General features: G+C 37.6%; 1 protein-coding gene across 1 annotated transcript; it reads right to left on the bottom strand.

Annotated features, from left to right (window-relative positions):
- Positions 1-1696: 1696 nt before the first annotated feature.
- On the bottom strand, positions 1697-11686 carry dapk3 (death-associated protein kinase 3). The gene is made up of 9 exons (XM_084732667.1): positions 11628-11686; positions 10719-10822; positions 7296-7656; positions 6083-6212; positions 5851-5899; positions 5737-5763; positions 5472-5624; positions 4944-4989; positions 1697-4674 (listed from the first exon to the last, which is right to left on the bottom strand). Exons 2-9 carry the CDS (start codon positions 10778-10780, stop codon positions 4141-4143), a joined length of 1362 nt encoding a protein of 453 aa, XP_084588793.1. The 5' UTR covers positions 10781-10822; positions 11628-11686; the 3' UTR covers positions 1697-4140.
- Between the last annotated feature and the right edge of the window lie 1722 nt (positions 11687-13408).

The following is a 13408-nucleotide window of genomic DNA, read 5'->3' as shown; positions in this document are numbered from 1 at the left end:
TTTTAAATCACTTCAGCTTCCACTCAAGGCTTAAACTGTTCCACTAACACCACTTCAGTGTTGAGAGGGTTACTTCGAAATGTGCTCTGATACAGTTATTACCTATTAAAAAGTGCAATCAGTAATATAATCCAAGTATCACAATAATGTAATCTGATTACATTATGTTACTTTTTGATTACCTCATTGTAAAATATAGTGAAATTCTTTAGTTTTAAAATAGTGGGGGTTTTTGGGGCTGTAACTAACCATTATTTTCATCACCAATCAATCACCTGACTATTTTGTCAATTAATCGAGTAGTTATTTGGTTCATAAAATGATGAAAAATGTTGATCAAAGTCCAAGATGACCTCAGATGTTTCAGATTATATCCAGGTTATGTTTTGCACATGTAAAGGTCCTAATTTCAGAAACCTGGATATACTACCTGGTGTGATTCAATATAAACCATGATATTGTGACATATAAACACCTAATCCAGGTTCCTGAGCCATCTCATAGTGGCTGAAATAGTGAGAAATCAAAACACACCTGCAGGTAGACAATCAGAAACCTGGATACTGTTATGAACATGTATACAGGGATATGAATTTGAAGAACTTGTTGACAGGTAAGGGGTCACTTTTTTGTTTCATAGTCTCATTATATGTTTTGTTTAATTATTATATGGTAAATCTTGCCGTGCACAAAGATTTTGTTTGCCTTTGCTTGGATTTCCGACCACCTCTGCAGCCTTACTCCAGAGTTATTAAATGTTAGAACATTCTTTCCGACTTTCCTCATTGTACTGCATGTACAAAGTAGTGGTTTTAGGTTGTTTGTTCATTTCACTGGCTGTTTAAAACAAAATAAAAAGGGTCATTTTGCTTTTTGGTTGGACAATTTGGGATTCAAACGAAGTTTTGAAAATTTCCTGTGCAACAGTGAACCACCACCAGAGGGCACCTGTTACTCAATTATGCACCAAGAACTATACAGTATTTTCCCTTGTTGGTGTGAGTAGTCCAACTCAAGGAGAAAATTCAGAGCAAACTGACTGCAGATGTGACTGTTTGAGGGTAAATCTGGTAGAAAACTCATCCAGTACCAAGTAGTAGTAGTTTGCCAGGCAATACTGTCACATTTACATATTACATATCACACTTTTAGTTTTTTTAATAAATAAATCTGTAAATAATAACAAAAGATTAAATGAAAAAAGAGTGATAGAGGAAGTTATACCTTAGTAAAAGTAACAATACTACACTATAAAAATGACTCATTGAAATTGGAATTAAAGTATCAAAAGTACAAGTAATCTCATAATAAAGAAAAACAGCCTGCTTAACTATTATATATTATTGGATTATTATTAATGACACACGAATGTCTGAACAGCTTTTCACTGTTGTAGGCAATCGAGGTGGAGATATTTTATATACTTTGAGGTGGTTTAATCTACTTCCAAAGTCACAAATGTTTTGTATTTAAAATCTCATTCTGTGAATTAAATATATCTGTAAAATAAATGTAGTGAAGTAAAAAGTACAACATTTCTCTGAAATGCAGTAAAGTGGAAAGTGGAATAAAATGGGAATTGAAGCCAGCACAGAACTTAATGATATAACTCAATATGATTAGAGTAGAGATGGGATTAAGTCCAAGTGAGATTACTTCCCATTCACAATAGTAACAACACATGAGTAGGACTTGGTAACAGTGATAAGTTTGTTTATTTCAAACAAGCCCAGAAATTTTCTCATTTCTACAGCTCTTTCTGACGCCTCAGAGACAGATTAAAATAAATGTTGGAACACTGCTATAATCATTTAAGTGCAAATGATACAATGCCACATCTCTCTACTGAAAAATACTACTGACTATATATATAATACACTTTCTATGCTATACATGGGGAATGTGTTGCCTGGATGGGAAACATATCGGTGGAATGTTTCAAGTGTGCAGAGATGAAAAAAAAAACAAAAAACAGATGAAAACAGAAATATTGACAACAAGAGTTACAGTAATATATAGAGTTTCCATGCACACTATTTGGTTTGCAAGGCTACTGTGCAAAAGTTGTTGCATTTAAGACATTGAGCAATTTTCAATGTGATAGAAATGTCATTAACTCAATGACAGATGAGTGCTCGCAGAGGCAATACGGTCAATCAGTTTACAGGCACTGCAAAGATGAGTTTATACATTCTCAATCTGGTAACGCTTCATTTGTTTTACAAGTCTGTAAAGTCCAAAAAATTTCCTCTAAGCTTTCTTGGAAAGAACATTGTATTATTGATAATAATTATAGGTAAAATAGGGAGTGATCATCAGTTGGTATGCTGTCACAAAACTTTTCAAATGTATTTTTTGTTGCTTTGAGCACCACAAGCTCTAGTTCCATTATAATTGAGAGAAGGAAGACATCTCTATGGTTGATATCTCCAAAACTCAGGAACTCACAGCAAAATTGTCTAGATGAATGAAGGCCAGAAGAAAAATATGTATTTTTGAATTTGAGGTAAACTGTTTTTCTTTAAGAAAAAATCTGCAGCAATGCAATGCAGCAATTTCATTCATGTAAAAAACTCTATCTATACTATCACTTTAATTAGAACCAAGCTACTTTGTTCTTTCCAGGAACTTTTTAAGAAATCATTTGGAAATTATAAAATTATTATTATCATATTTAATAATAGACCTGTACAACAAAGCATTACCTTAAATCTTTTTTTCTCTATGCTGAGGGTTTATATTTATTGCATCCTTTATAGTCACCACTCTGTCCCAACATATGAGACAATTTATATGTCAGCTGCAGTTTCATCTGAAATGTAACTGGATAAATAAATACCCCTGAACTCTGTGCAAATCTGACACTATACGCTGTATATTATGAAGCTTTCTCGCATAACTGGCCAATAACCTGAGGCAAGAGCAAATGTACAGAACAGAAATCTACGACTTTTACAGCACTGGGACAATCTGATGTAAGTGAAGGGATAGTTTGGATTATTTGAATTGAACAGGAATTCTATGAGGTACTTATCAACAGTCAGTGTTTTACCTACAGTAGATGGCAGCTGGCACAGCCCCAGTTTGGAGAAGCAGAGCAATGAACTGCTGTGGGCAGGGTCAGCAACAAAACAATTTAAACACCTGAAAAAGGTCCCACTGAAAAAAAAAAATTACTATCAGTTTACGTGTACACTACATTTAGAATATTTTCAGTGCTTTTCTTTGCTGTCAGACAGACTTTTCCAATGGGAAACTGCCATTATGTAAGCAAAATAATGTTTTGTCTTGCTCAACCCGACTCCTGAGGCAAAATCAGTCAGTTTATTTCACAGAACACAGGAATTATTGGTTTTCCACTGTCTTGAGCAGTTTATTTTCTTTGTCTTATTGTGTGACTTCTGTAAGTCTGAATGAACCTTTTAAAACATTTAAGTCACACAGTAAGACAAATACACTAACCGATCAAGGCAGCTCCTGTGTTGTGTGAGAACAGAGTGATATTTGGCTTATCTAACATCAGTTTCTTGTTGGAAAAGGCCATCTGAATGCAAGGTAAAGCTGTGAAAATATTCTATATGTAAGGTACATTAAAACTGCTATTGACTTCCTTTTTTAGGTGGCTACAATACTTTGCGTGGCTGACCCTATCCACAGCAGTGCTTCGTCTATCTACTGTAAGTTAGACAATGATTATTGATAAGTGCCTCATACAGCCACATGTCAAATAATTCAAACAATCCCTTTAACAAATTAAGAAAAATAAATGAATGCATTTTCCATCGGCAATACTGACAACTCAAAAAAGCCAATATTGTTTGCAAATAATTGTGTTCACTATGATGCAGGACAGTCAAAAAACAGTACGTAAAATCTCTAAAATTATAAATAAATGTATAAAACACAGGAATAAGCCTTTTCAGGCAGGAATGGGTTCAATATATTGCCTCTCTGCTTCTTACTGGTTCTCTCAAGCGTGATATAAAAAGGGTGGAACATTTTTCCCGATGGGCAGCAGCAGCATAGCTTATGATGACAACTGACCCACTCAGACTCCACTGTGCTGGACACATGCAGAGATGACGGGCAGGCAGGAGGATACTTGAGAAGTAAAGTGTCTTTGTTGGACATCAGCCCAGCTCAAGGCATGCTAGAGCTGAGGCCGTCCCTCTCTGCATTTATGGACTTGACCAACTCCTCCACCCAGCGGACTTCAGAGGCCACCTGCTCAGCCAGGACCTCGTAGCGATTTTCCAGGCGCCCAAACTTGCGCTTGAGGATGTTGGCGGACTGCATGGTGGCCCGGGCCTCTTCCTGGCTCTTCTTGCGTTGGGCCTGTGTACGCTGCAGCTCTTGACGGATGTGGCTCAGGTCGCTGGAGATGCTCTGGTTCTCCTCCTTATACCAGCCCTCCTTCTCCTCATATATGGACAGCAGTGCCGCCACGTCCTCTCGGCATGAGCGCTGATTGCGCTCCAGATCCTTCAGGCCTTCCTCTGCTGCCGCAATCTCCTCGAGGACCTGTGAAAAGCGCTCGAAGTTGACATAAGTGTTGTTGGGTGGCATGCTGGAATGGGACTTGATGGTGTATTCCTTCAGACGAGTGGTCTTCAGGCGGCGACGCTCAGGCTTGTGGTCTCGCTCCTCTGGGCGGACGTTTCGTCTCTTAATGACCTGGAGAGGCAAAAATGTAAAGGTCTTATAAAAGGATGAATCAGGATTCATGAGACAGATAAAATACTGATGCTGGATAATTTAATCATGAGGACATAAAATGGTGAATTAATATCTCAGCACTTTCAGAAGATTTAACATGTCTTAAACTAGTTTCTTAATATGAATACACAGCTCAGCAGCCGAGAACCTCAACTGAATGTTGAAACACAACTGTGATTACTACCATTGTTACATGACCAGATATAAATGCTAAACGAAGCACTGACCTTAATCCAGGGGTGTTCAAGACTGTCATCGATTGTCATTCTCTTCCTGCAAAAAATAATAACGCAACAGTGAGAAAATGAGACTGAGATTCTGAAACAGAGATTTCTCTTCTTTTTTTTTTTTTTTGCCACAAAACCTGAAAACGTTCACTCTGTCCTGAACTGTTAAACTACTGGAAATCTATTTTCCAAACTCTATCAGAGGCTAGATTAAGAGATGTCACACAGAGAAAATATGGCACCCCTTATGGACTACACTGAATCTAGGCTTTAAATCTCCTCATATGTATCTTGCAGCCCCTCAGTCAGTGACTGAAGTGAATATTTTCATATTAAAATTCTTAAACAACTTGAACCCCCCTTTTTATGTTCGTATTTTTTCTGTTTGTATTTAATCCTCTGTTAATCATTTATTAATTTTTGTGCTTTTCACTAAACACAGAAATTTGATGCAATTTTGTTTTGCATCAAACTTATTACATAACACAGAAAACCAATAAACACAACATTAAAAAAATGTCATCGTACTTGGGATCCTTGACCAGCAGACGGCGTATGAAGTCCTTGGCTAGCTCACTGGTGTTGCTGAAATACTCCTCATCAAAGTCATAGTTGACTGCTGAGATGTTTGTCAGAGTCTCCTGCTTGGTCTCACCCAGAAATGGTGAAGCTCCACTCAACCTACAGGTACACAGATAAAAGGATTTGTTTTATTTAGGACATGGGTGAGTAGTGAGCCGATTTATGTTGCTACAGATGTCAACAGTCAGTCGTGATGTGAAACAATACTCACAGAATGTATGTGATCACTCCAATGCTCCTGCAGAGAAGAGAAGAACATCAGTGAAAACTGTCACACAGGTCGGTAAAGAGCTTCAGAGGAGAAAAAAACACGCTGACATCTTACCACATGTCCGCCTCCAGTCCCAATGGCTCATAGTTGACTATTTCAGGCGCTGTAAAGCACAGAGGAATGAACGCTTTAATTCAAACCAGATGTGGAGATCTGAAAGGCACTATCATCCACTTACAAGGTTGAACTTAGTGTTCTTGCCAGCGTGGGCACACACAAGCACAAATACTGAACATTTTTACTCTACGAAGCTGATATTCAGGAGGGAAAAGAAACATGATCTCACCAACAAACTCTGGTGTTCCAAATATGTTCTTGAATTCATTTCCTGCTTTTATCTGATGAGCTATCCCAAAATCAATCAGCTTGATCCTGGGGTTGGGGACATTCTTGTCCAGCAGCATGATATTCTCAGGCTGAAAGACAAAAACAAGATAAACATCAGAGACACAATGAGGTTTTGACATATATATGACACATACTGTGTAAACATAGAGCTAAGAATGAACAGAATGAACCAGCTAAGATGTGCTTTTTAAGATACTTTTTATTAGTCTATTAGTCTCTTGCTATCTCATCATATACTGGGTCAGCAGCTCATAAAAGATTGTACTCAAATGTAGCACACAGCAGCACTATACCTTAATCAATAGTCATGAATGCCAGTAAGAACTAGTCCTGCATATGCTGATGAGGAGTGGTATCTGCCGGTGGAGCATGCCACAAATAAGCTGATTTTAAGTGCTTAATACCAGCAAAGAAACAACAGCATACTATTATTCAATACTAAGAACTCACATATGCTAAAAAAAACAAGAGTGGTATACCATCAGACACTTTTTTATCTTGGAGCCCTGTTGAAACAATCAATAGTGCATGGTCTAAAGTGCATGGTGTAAGTAAGACACAAGGCCAAAGGGGGTTGTGTTTAGTCTCCTAATTAATTAATTAATAAAAGTAATTAGTGTACCATTTCCTGTTCCCTTTAAAAGACAGGTGTGCCTGCACCTGGTGCATTGCTATTTAAATGGCATATTCAGCAAGTTGGAGAACTGAACAGTTTTCTGCTGAGGGAACAAATCTGCTTGCGCGCTGTCACCTAATCTTCTGTCCCATCAACAACTCAGTTTGACTGCAGCTGTAGGTCGCTGTGTGTGTTTGTGTGTGTGTAACAAGCAGAGTGTAAAGAGCTTGCTTTATGAATGCACCTCTGTAGGCGCATTTTACTACCTTAATGTTATTACTTGTTTTTTGTATATTTTAAAGCCTCAAAATATCTTCATATTCTTCATACAAAGATATTCACAAGAAAGCACCAAGCAGCTCAACAACCTTGTGTGTCCACAGCCCCATCCTGTCTTTCAGATGGAAAAAACTCTCTACATACTTAAAGTAGAAGATAAACATCTTGCAGCAGAACAGAACTTCTCACTGACACGTCAACTACGACTGCTGGCTCAGAGCCTCATAAACACGCCATCTAACCCACACAGACTGACCTTGAGGTCAAAGTGAGCAATGCGTTTGGAGTGCAGATACTGAACGCCGTCCAGGATCTGTTTGAGGAACTGGGTTGCCTCCTCCTCCGTCAGCGACTCCTTCTCAGCTAGGAAGTCAAACAGCTCTCCTCCGGACACCAGCTCCAGGATCAAGATCACGTCCGTCTTGTTCTCGAAGATGTCGTGCAGGGTGATGATGTTGCTGTGTTGGATCTCCCGCAGGATGTTGACCTCACGCTCGATCTCTTCTCGGCTCACCCCCCGCCGGCTGGACGACAGCCGCCGCTTCTTGATGAACTTGGCTGCGTACTCGACACCTGTGCTCTTCTCCTTACACTTACGGACAATGGCAAACTGTCCGCTGCAGGGAGGACAGAAAAAAGGTGGTTTAAAAAAATAAGGATTTTTTTTTTTTAGCTTTATGTTATTATAATGATTGAATTTTTGGCTGCTGGTCAGAGTACATTAACTATATCACACTATATAGCTAGACAACACTTTGGACTATGATAACTTGTGATTAGTGATTATTATTTTTATATTTTCATGGATTAAGTCACTTGTGCAACTTAAAATGAAACAAATTCTACTTAAGAACCTTCATCACAGATTATGACCTGAATGTGGATGTATAGTTCATCAAAAAAATTATTTTACTGTCTAAGAAGCCTGAAGAGGTGAGAGTGTCCAGTATTTCACAAAGAAAAAAAAGTCACAAATTTGAAAATACATATACATCTGTAACATACAATCCATCTAATCTATTATGACATGTCTCTGTATTGTTTTCAACTATTTAAATTGAGGCGCAATACCTTTGTATGGTATACTGTTTGCACTGTTATTATTTATCTATATATACACACAAGGATGCTACCTTGTCATTTATGTTGTTTATTCTTCTTGCATGATCTTTTTATTCTTGTTTTGATCATTTTACCTTGGTTTCTATTGTAGCTGGTGTCTGAGTGATATCAAACATAATTTTGTTGTATGTCTACAATGACACAGTTAGTGTCTTATGTCTTTTTAAATGATTTCTGTTTATAATCTCAAACATCATTTTCTTAAATCAAGTGAAAAAAAAATATCTACCAGTCCAGTGAGAACATTTTAACCTGATTCTAATAGAAATCAACACATTTCAAGACTTCTCTATGTTGTGTGCATCTTTAAAAACAACAAAGAAGGCGGAAGATTGGTGGACAAAAATGATAAAAAAAAATAAATAAATAAAAATACTTGACTTTGGAAAATACTTGAAACAAACTGATCTACATCAGAAACATTGCAACTGCACTGGCAGCAACTTTTTCACTCGTTAAATGAAACTATACTAGCACTAATATTGAAATAGAGACCAGCTACGCTTGCAGTAATTTTTTTTAATGCTGTCATCTTGAGATCACACGTTACTTATTTCATTATCTCAAAAGCATGTTTTTTCACGATAACAGGTTAAATTATCTCAAGAAAACAAAAGGCTGATTTCCAAGGATGACAAGATAATTGATTACAAGAAAACGATAGATGACTGCTATGAATTACCTTGTAATCTAAGTCTAGAGTAACACGTAGACCAGCTGACTGGCACCTCTCCTGCATCATCACTAACTATGAAGATTACTTCCTCTCCTTATCTGGTTCAATCTCAGCAATTTCTGCCAGTATTAGAGCTTGATTGAGCTGCAGTCTGATACACTGATTAATAATAGGTACCTTGATCTGACATCGTCAGCTGGCACTCTTGATCTCTGATACACAATTTAGTAATAAGGGGAAACAACCTTTTGTTTTCTTGTGACAACGACTTGATTATCTCATTATCCGAGATAACAAAACTTGTTTTCTCTAACTAAGAAAATTATTAACCTGTGATCTCAAGATAACAGCATTAACAAAAATAAATGCAAGCATGGCCATTCTCAGCTTCCATACTATAAGAACACAAGTTGCAGAATTAAATGACTTGATAAAATGAAGGTTTTTGCAGTGATCAGGTAACCTCTCAGGTTTTTCTAGGGTATCTTCTGGTGGATCCCAGCCCATAGTTTGCAAAACACTAGACCAAGAAATTCATTAACAAAATAATTGGAATGATAATTATAAGTTACTTGTCTCAGTTGCAGGTAGATAAACTTGAAAAATGATATGTGACGCTGACACAATACATGTGAAACATTTTACAGTTGATATAAGACAATGGAAATATATGTGATCTATAGTTCTGCTTTACAGAATGTGGGTTAAAAAAGAATCAAGTAAACAACATTACTGACAAGAACAACAAGACCAATGTGCAGTTGAGGATAAAGCATTGTATACTGCATGACTGTGCAGAGAATTGAATGTTCTCAGATTTAATGTCTGCATACCTTTCTATCTAAGCACACACACGCACACACACTGCCCTCTCCTTTAGATACTCTACACCACAGCAGAGGTGGAAAGGCACATTGAGAAGCAGTGATGTCACACTTTTGCTGCATTACTGCAGAAAATAAAAACTCAGGTAAAGAAAGTTAAGTTTGAACTATTAAAATGTGATGACTTAATCACAAACTATCAAGCACAGTGTGAAAAATTATACTTAACATGCTGCTGACACATACTTGAATATCTAGGCTTTTACCAGATCTAATGTTTTGGATGGTTTGCAGCTCATAGCTGGCATCAAAACACACTTCAAACACATCTCAAGTAACTATGTATGACTTGATTACAGCTTGAAAAGAGAACTGCTGCAGCTATCAGGTATCTTTCCTTAAATTATCTGTGTTTATCTGGGTTTTTTGACCCATTAACATAAACTGTAATGCTACACACGGAGGACCAACACACTACAACACGCTTTTGTATCCACAGAACACTACAAATGTGGAGACATGAATCCCTGATGGCCTACAAATGTGGCATAAATGCTTAAAGCTGGGGTAGGGAGTTCATTTTTTGGCACAACTGGGTAAAAGTTCCATAATAACATTTAACCATAATGTAATTGAAGTGGTCTGAAAGAAAACTAGACCTCTGTTCCTCCTCCTGGCATTTTTCAGGCTTAAGAAAATTCTAGCCAATGACGGGAGACTTTGTAGACTTCATCTTAGACTTTGGTAAACACTAACTGACATTTCTCATTATTTTCTGACATTTTAAAACAAACAACTATTAATCAATAAAAAATCGACTTATTAATCGATTATAAAAAATGTAAAAATGTAGACCTAGACTCAACAGTCAACTACCTTTTTCCAGAACTGCCTACCACAGGTTTTAAGCACCATAAATGTGTTTTAGAGGCATTACAAGACACAAGTTAGCGTCAAATGTGAACAGTGTCTTTTCTAATATAGGCTACAGCCAAGGTGTCGGATTGATGTTTTCAGATATAATGTGTTTAAGCAGAGAGAAAAAGACAATAAATACCTGCCCAGCTCCTCTCCCATCTCATAATACAACTCAACATCCTCTTGCCTGAAGCCAGCCATGGTGTGCTGACTCTGATGATGTGAACAATGCCTTCAGATTCACTGCAGAGAAAATGAAACACAGAAAGATATGAACACAGTAAGTACTGGCAGTGAGTGGTGTGAACAGTGACCAAACCAAAGCCATGTTAGTAGATCCAAATTATGATAAAAAAATTTTAGTTATATAAGCCACAATTTCCATATTACTATTCACCTCTGAGTACCTGGCTTCTTTGCTCCTTATTTGGCTCGAGTGAACACAGCTTTAGTTTTCAGAGACTGGTTTTCTGGCTGATGTCAGACCTCTGCATACCAGTCCTACTGACATCATCTCCTGCCTGGACCATATCTCTCACTCGATTAAAGGGACTGGGATTCAGCCACACTAGCATTTTTTTTCTCATGTAAGACTGCCCTATAGTAAATATAAAACAAAAGTAATTCTGATTTTAGCTTAAAACACATCTGGTGAGCGCTGTAAAAGATGCTGAATAGCGACTCTGCCGTCAACAAGAAAGAAGCGGAGACACCTTTTTCAATTTAGCTTATATTATTAGTAAAAACAGCATTTAAGCTCGGGCTTATAGCTTTAAACACAAAAGGAAATTCGTGCCACGGATAACTTCTTGAAGATGAAAGGAATTCAAGAAAGGCAGAAATACAGGGAATCCCAGCGACGGAGGGCAGCTAGCTTAGCTGCTTGTCTAGCTAACGTTAACGTTACTGTACAAACACCGGCTTTCAGTGTTTGTGACAAGTGTTACTTCAGCTAGGAAAACATGCGATTAATAAAGCTGAAACACTGGTAGAGACGAATATATTTAACTAAAGAAAATGTTAAGATAGTACCATAACATGTACTTACAGTACGGTTGGCTACGAGTGTTGCATTCCCCTCCAAAGTAGTTGTGTGAATTCCCAGACTGAATCCTGTCAAGTTAGCTACATGTAACACAGAATTTCCGTATTTTACTTTCAAAATAAAAGCTTTGCGATCAATATTGTAGCTGAGCACCAAAGCAATTCTGTCTTTGGATGCATGATATGGATTTTTTCAGTCTTCTGTCTTCTCGGATATAGTAGAAAATAATGTTCACTGGTTTTCTTTGTGTGTAATACCTTTTAGACTAAATGCAGAACTTCAAAGTACACTATAAACGCATGCACCGAAATTCCCCACTTTATACTGAAGGCGGAGTTCGCTTGATTTCCGGTGAGGTGTCACTTGCTGCAGGTAGCTATCCGGCAGAAGGACGAACATATGGAATGACATCATGTTGAGTGAATCAACCCGCAGCAGTACGTCAATGAATAACAAGATCAGGCTTGCAAAGATTAAAGGGGGAAAACTGAGGTCATTCAAGTACCAAACTGGGTACCACAGGTGAATGAGAAGCTCAAGAATAAGAATAAAAAAAAAAATAAAAAAAACTTTATTTAATTAATAGAATCAACAAGTCTTTTCGTGCAGTTTAAAGGGATAGTTCACCAAAAAATGAAAATTCAGTCATTATTTACTCACCCTCAGGCCAACTGAGGGTCAGGTTTATTTTGTTAGTCCACAAAACACTGCTGGAGTTTCGCAGGAAAACAGTGATGCAGAATCTCCCATACAATGAAAGTGAATGGTGACCAGTTTTCAAATGTAAAACACAACCGGAAAAAAAAAAAAAAAGAATAAAATAATTAATAATTGCACTCCATCAGGACACACACACACACACAGTTCAGACAGTGTGCATGTGGACACTGTACCAAGTGCACCAAGTGTCACATGTTTGATAAGAGTCCCAAAAATTCAAAATTCAGCACTATGTAGACCAGTTGGCATCTGGCGACATGGTCTTGGTTGCAGCAGACCCCAACAGGCACAGGGGTGCAAGCGCTTGTACAATGCTACTTGCAGCTTTAATCTTTTTTGAATAGTATTTATTGAAAAAAATTACAATAAACAATAACAGTAACTAATACCTCCGGTGTCTCCTGGGGCTAGCTGGAGGCTATAGGGCGCCTGACCTTGCTGCAACTGACGCAGCTCCTGACATGACCTGGAATCCAGCTCATTACCATGTATGGATCTAATGTGTCTATCTATATGCGTGCACAAATTCTATCGGACATAAGTTAGAAACTAGAAGCTATGCATACCTTGTTGCTCTAATTCACAGTATCCGTCACCTTTGCTCACATACTGTGCTCTGTTGCAGAGTGTGGATACAGTTTGTCTGCTAGATAAGCTGTGACCTCGGGGCCAGAGTTAGAGGATCTGGGGGATGCGCTGCTCTTTTATTTGTACAGTTGTAGGCTGTGGCCAGGCAGGGAGAAGAGGAAATACAAATACCTAATTAATTGCCAGAATGCCTGTTCAGATCAATGACCTATGGCTTGATATATGTGTTCACCCATGTAAGAAGAGGCCTAGGTGATCCTATATCCTTCCAAGAGCAAGGAAGGCAAATTTCAAACTTATATTACATTATATTATGTTGAGTTATGTTATGTTATGTTATGTTATGTTATGTTATGTATTCTTACACTTTATACCATGACTTTTGTACATTCCCTGGTCAGTACTTTGCACATTACTGCACAGATTTATACATTTCTCTCATGTAAATAACATATTTTACATATATAATTTTTCCA

The sequence above is a fragment of the Lutjanus erythropterus genome, chromosome 12, assembly GCF_056507025.1.
Source record: "Lutjanus erythropterus isolate fLutEry1 chromosome 12, fLutEry1.hap2, whole genome shotgun sequence".
NCBI classification, from domain to species: Eukaryota; Metazoa; Chordata; class Actinopteri; order Lutjaniformes; family Lutjanidae; genus Lutjanus; species Lutjanus erythropterus.
Note: the sequence above shows the minus strand (reverse complement) of the source record. Positions and strands in the feature narration are given on the sequence as shown.

What these genes read in the sequence shown, in the direction of transcription:
- dapk3 (XM_084732667.1), bottom strand. Translation starts at nt 10,780, where the DNA reads ATGGCTGGCTTCAGGCAAGAGGATGTTGAGTTGTATTATGAGATGGGA. An exon ending in ATGGGAGAGGAGCTGGGCAG is followed by an intron (nt 7,657 to 10,718) that starts GTATTTATTGTC and finishes TCCTCCCTGCAG; the next exon opens with CGGACAGTTTGCCATTGTCC. An exon ending in GGAGTGATCACATACATTCT is followed by an intron (nt 5,625 to 5,736) that starts GTGAGTATTGTT and finishes GTGTACCTGTAG; the next exon opens with GTTGAGTGGAGCTTCACCAT.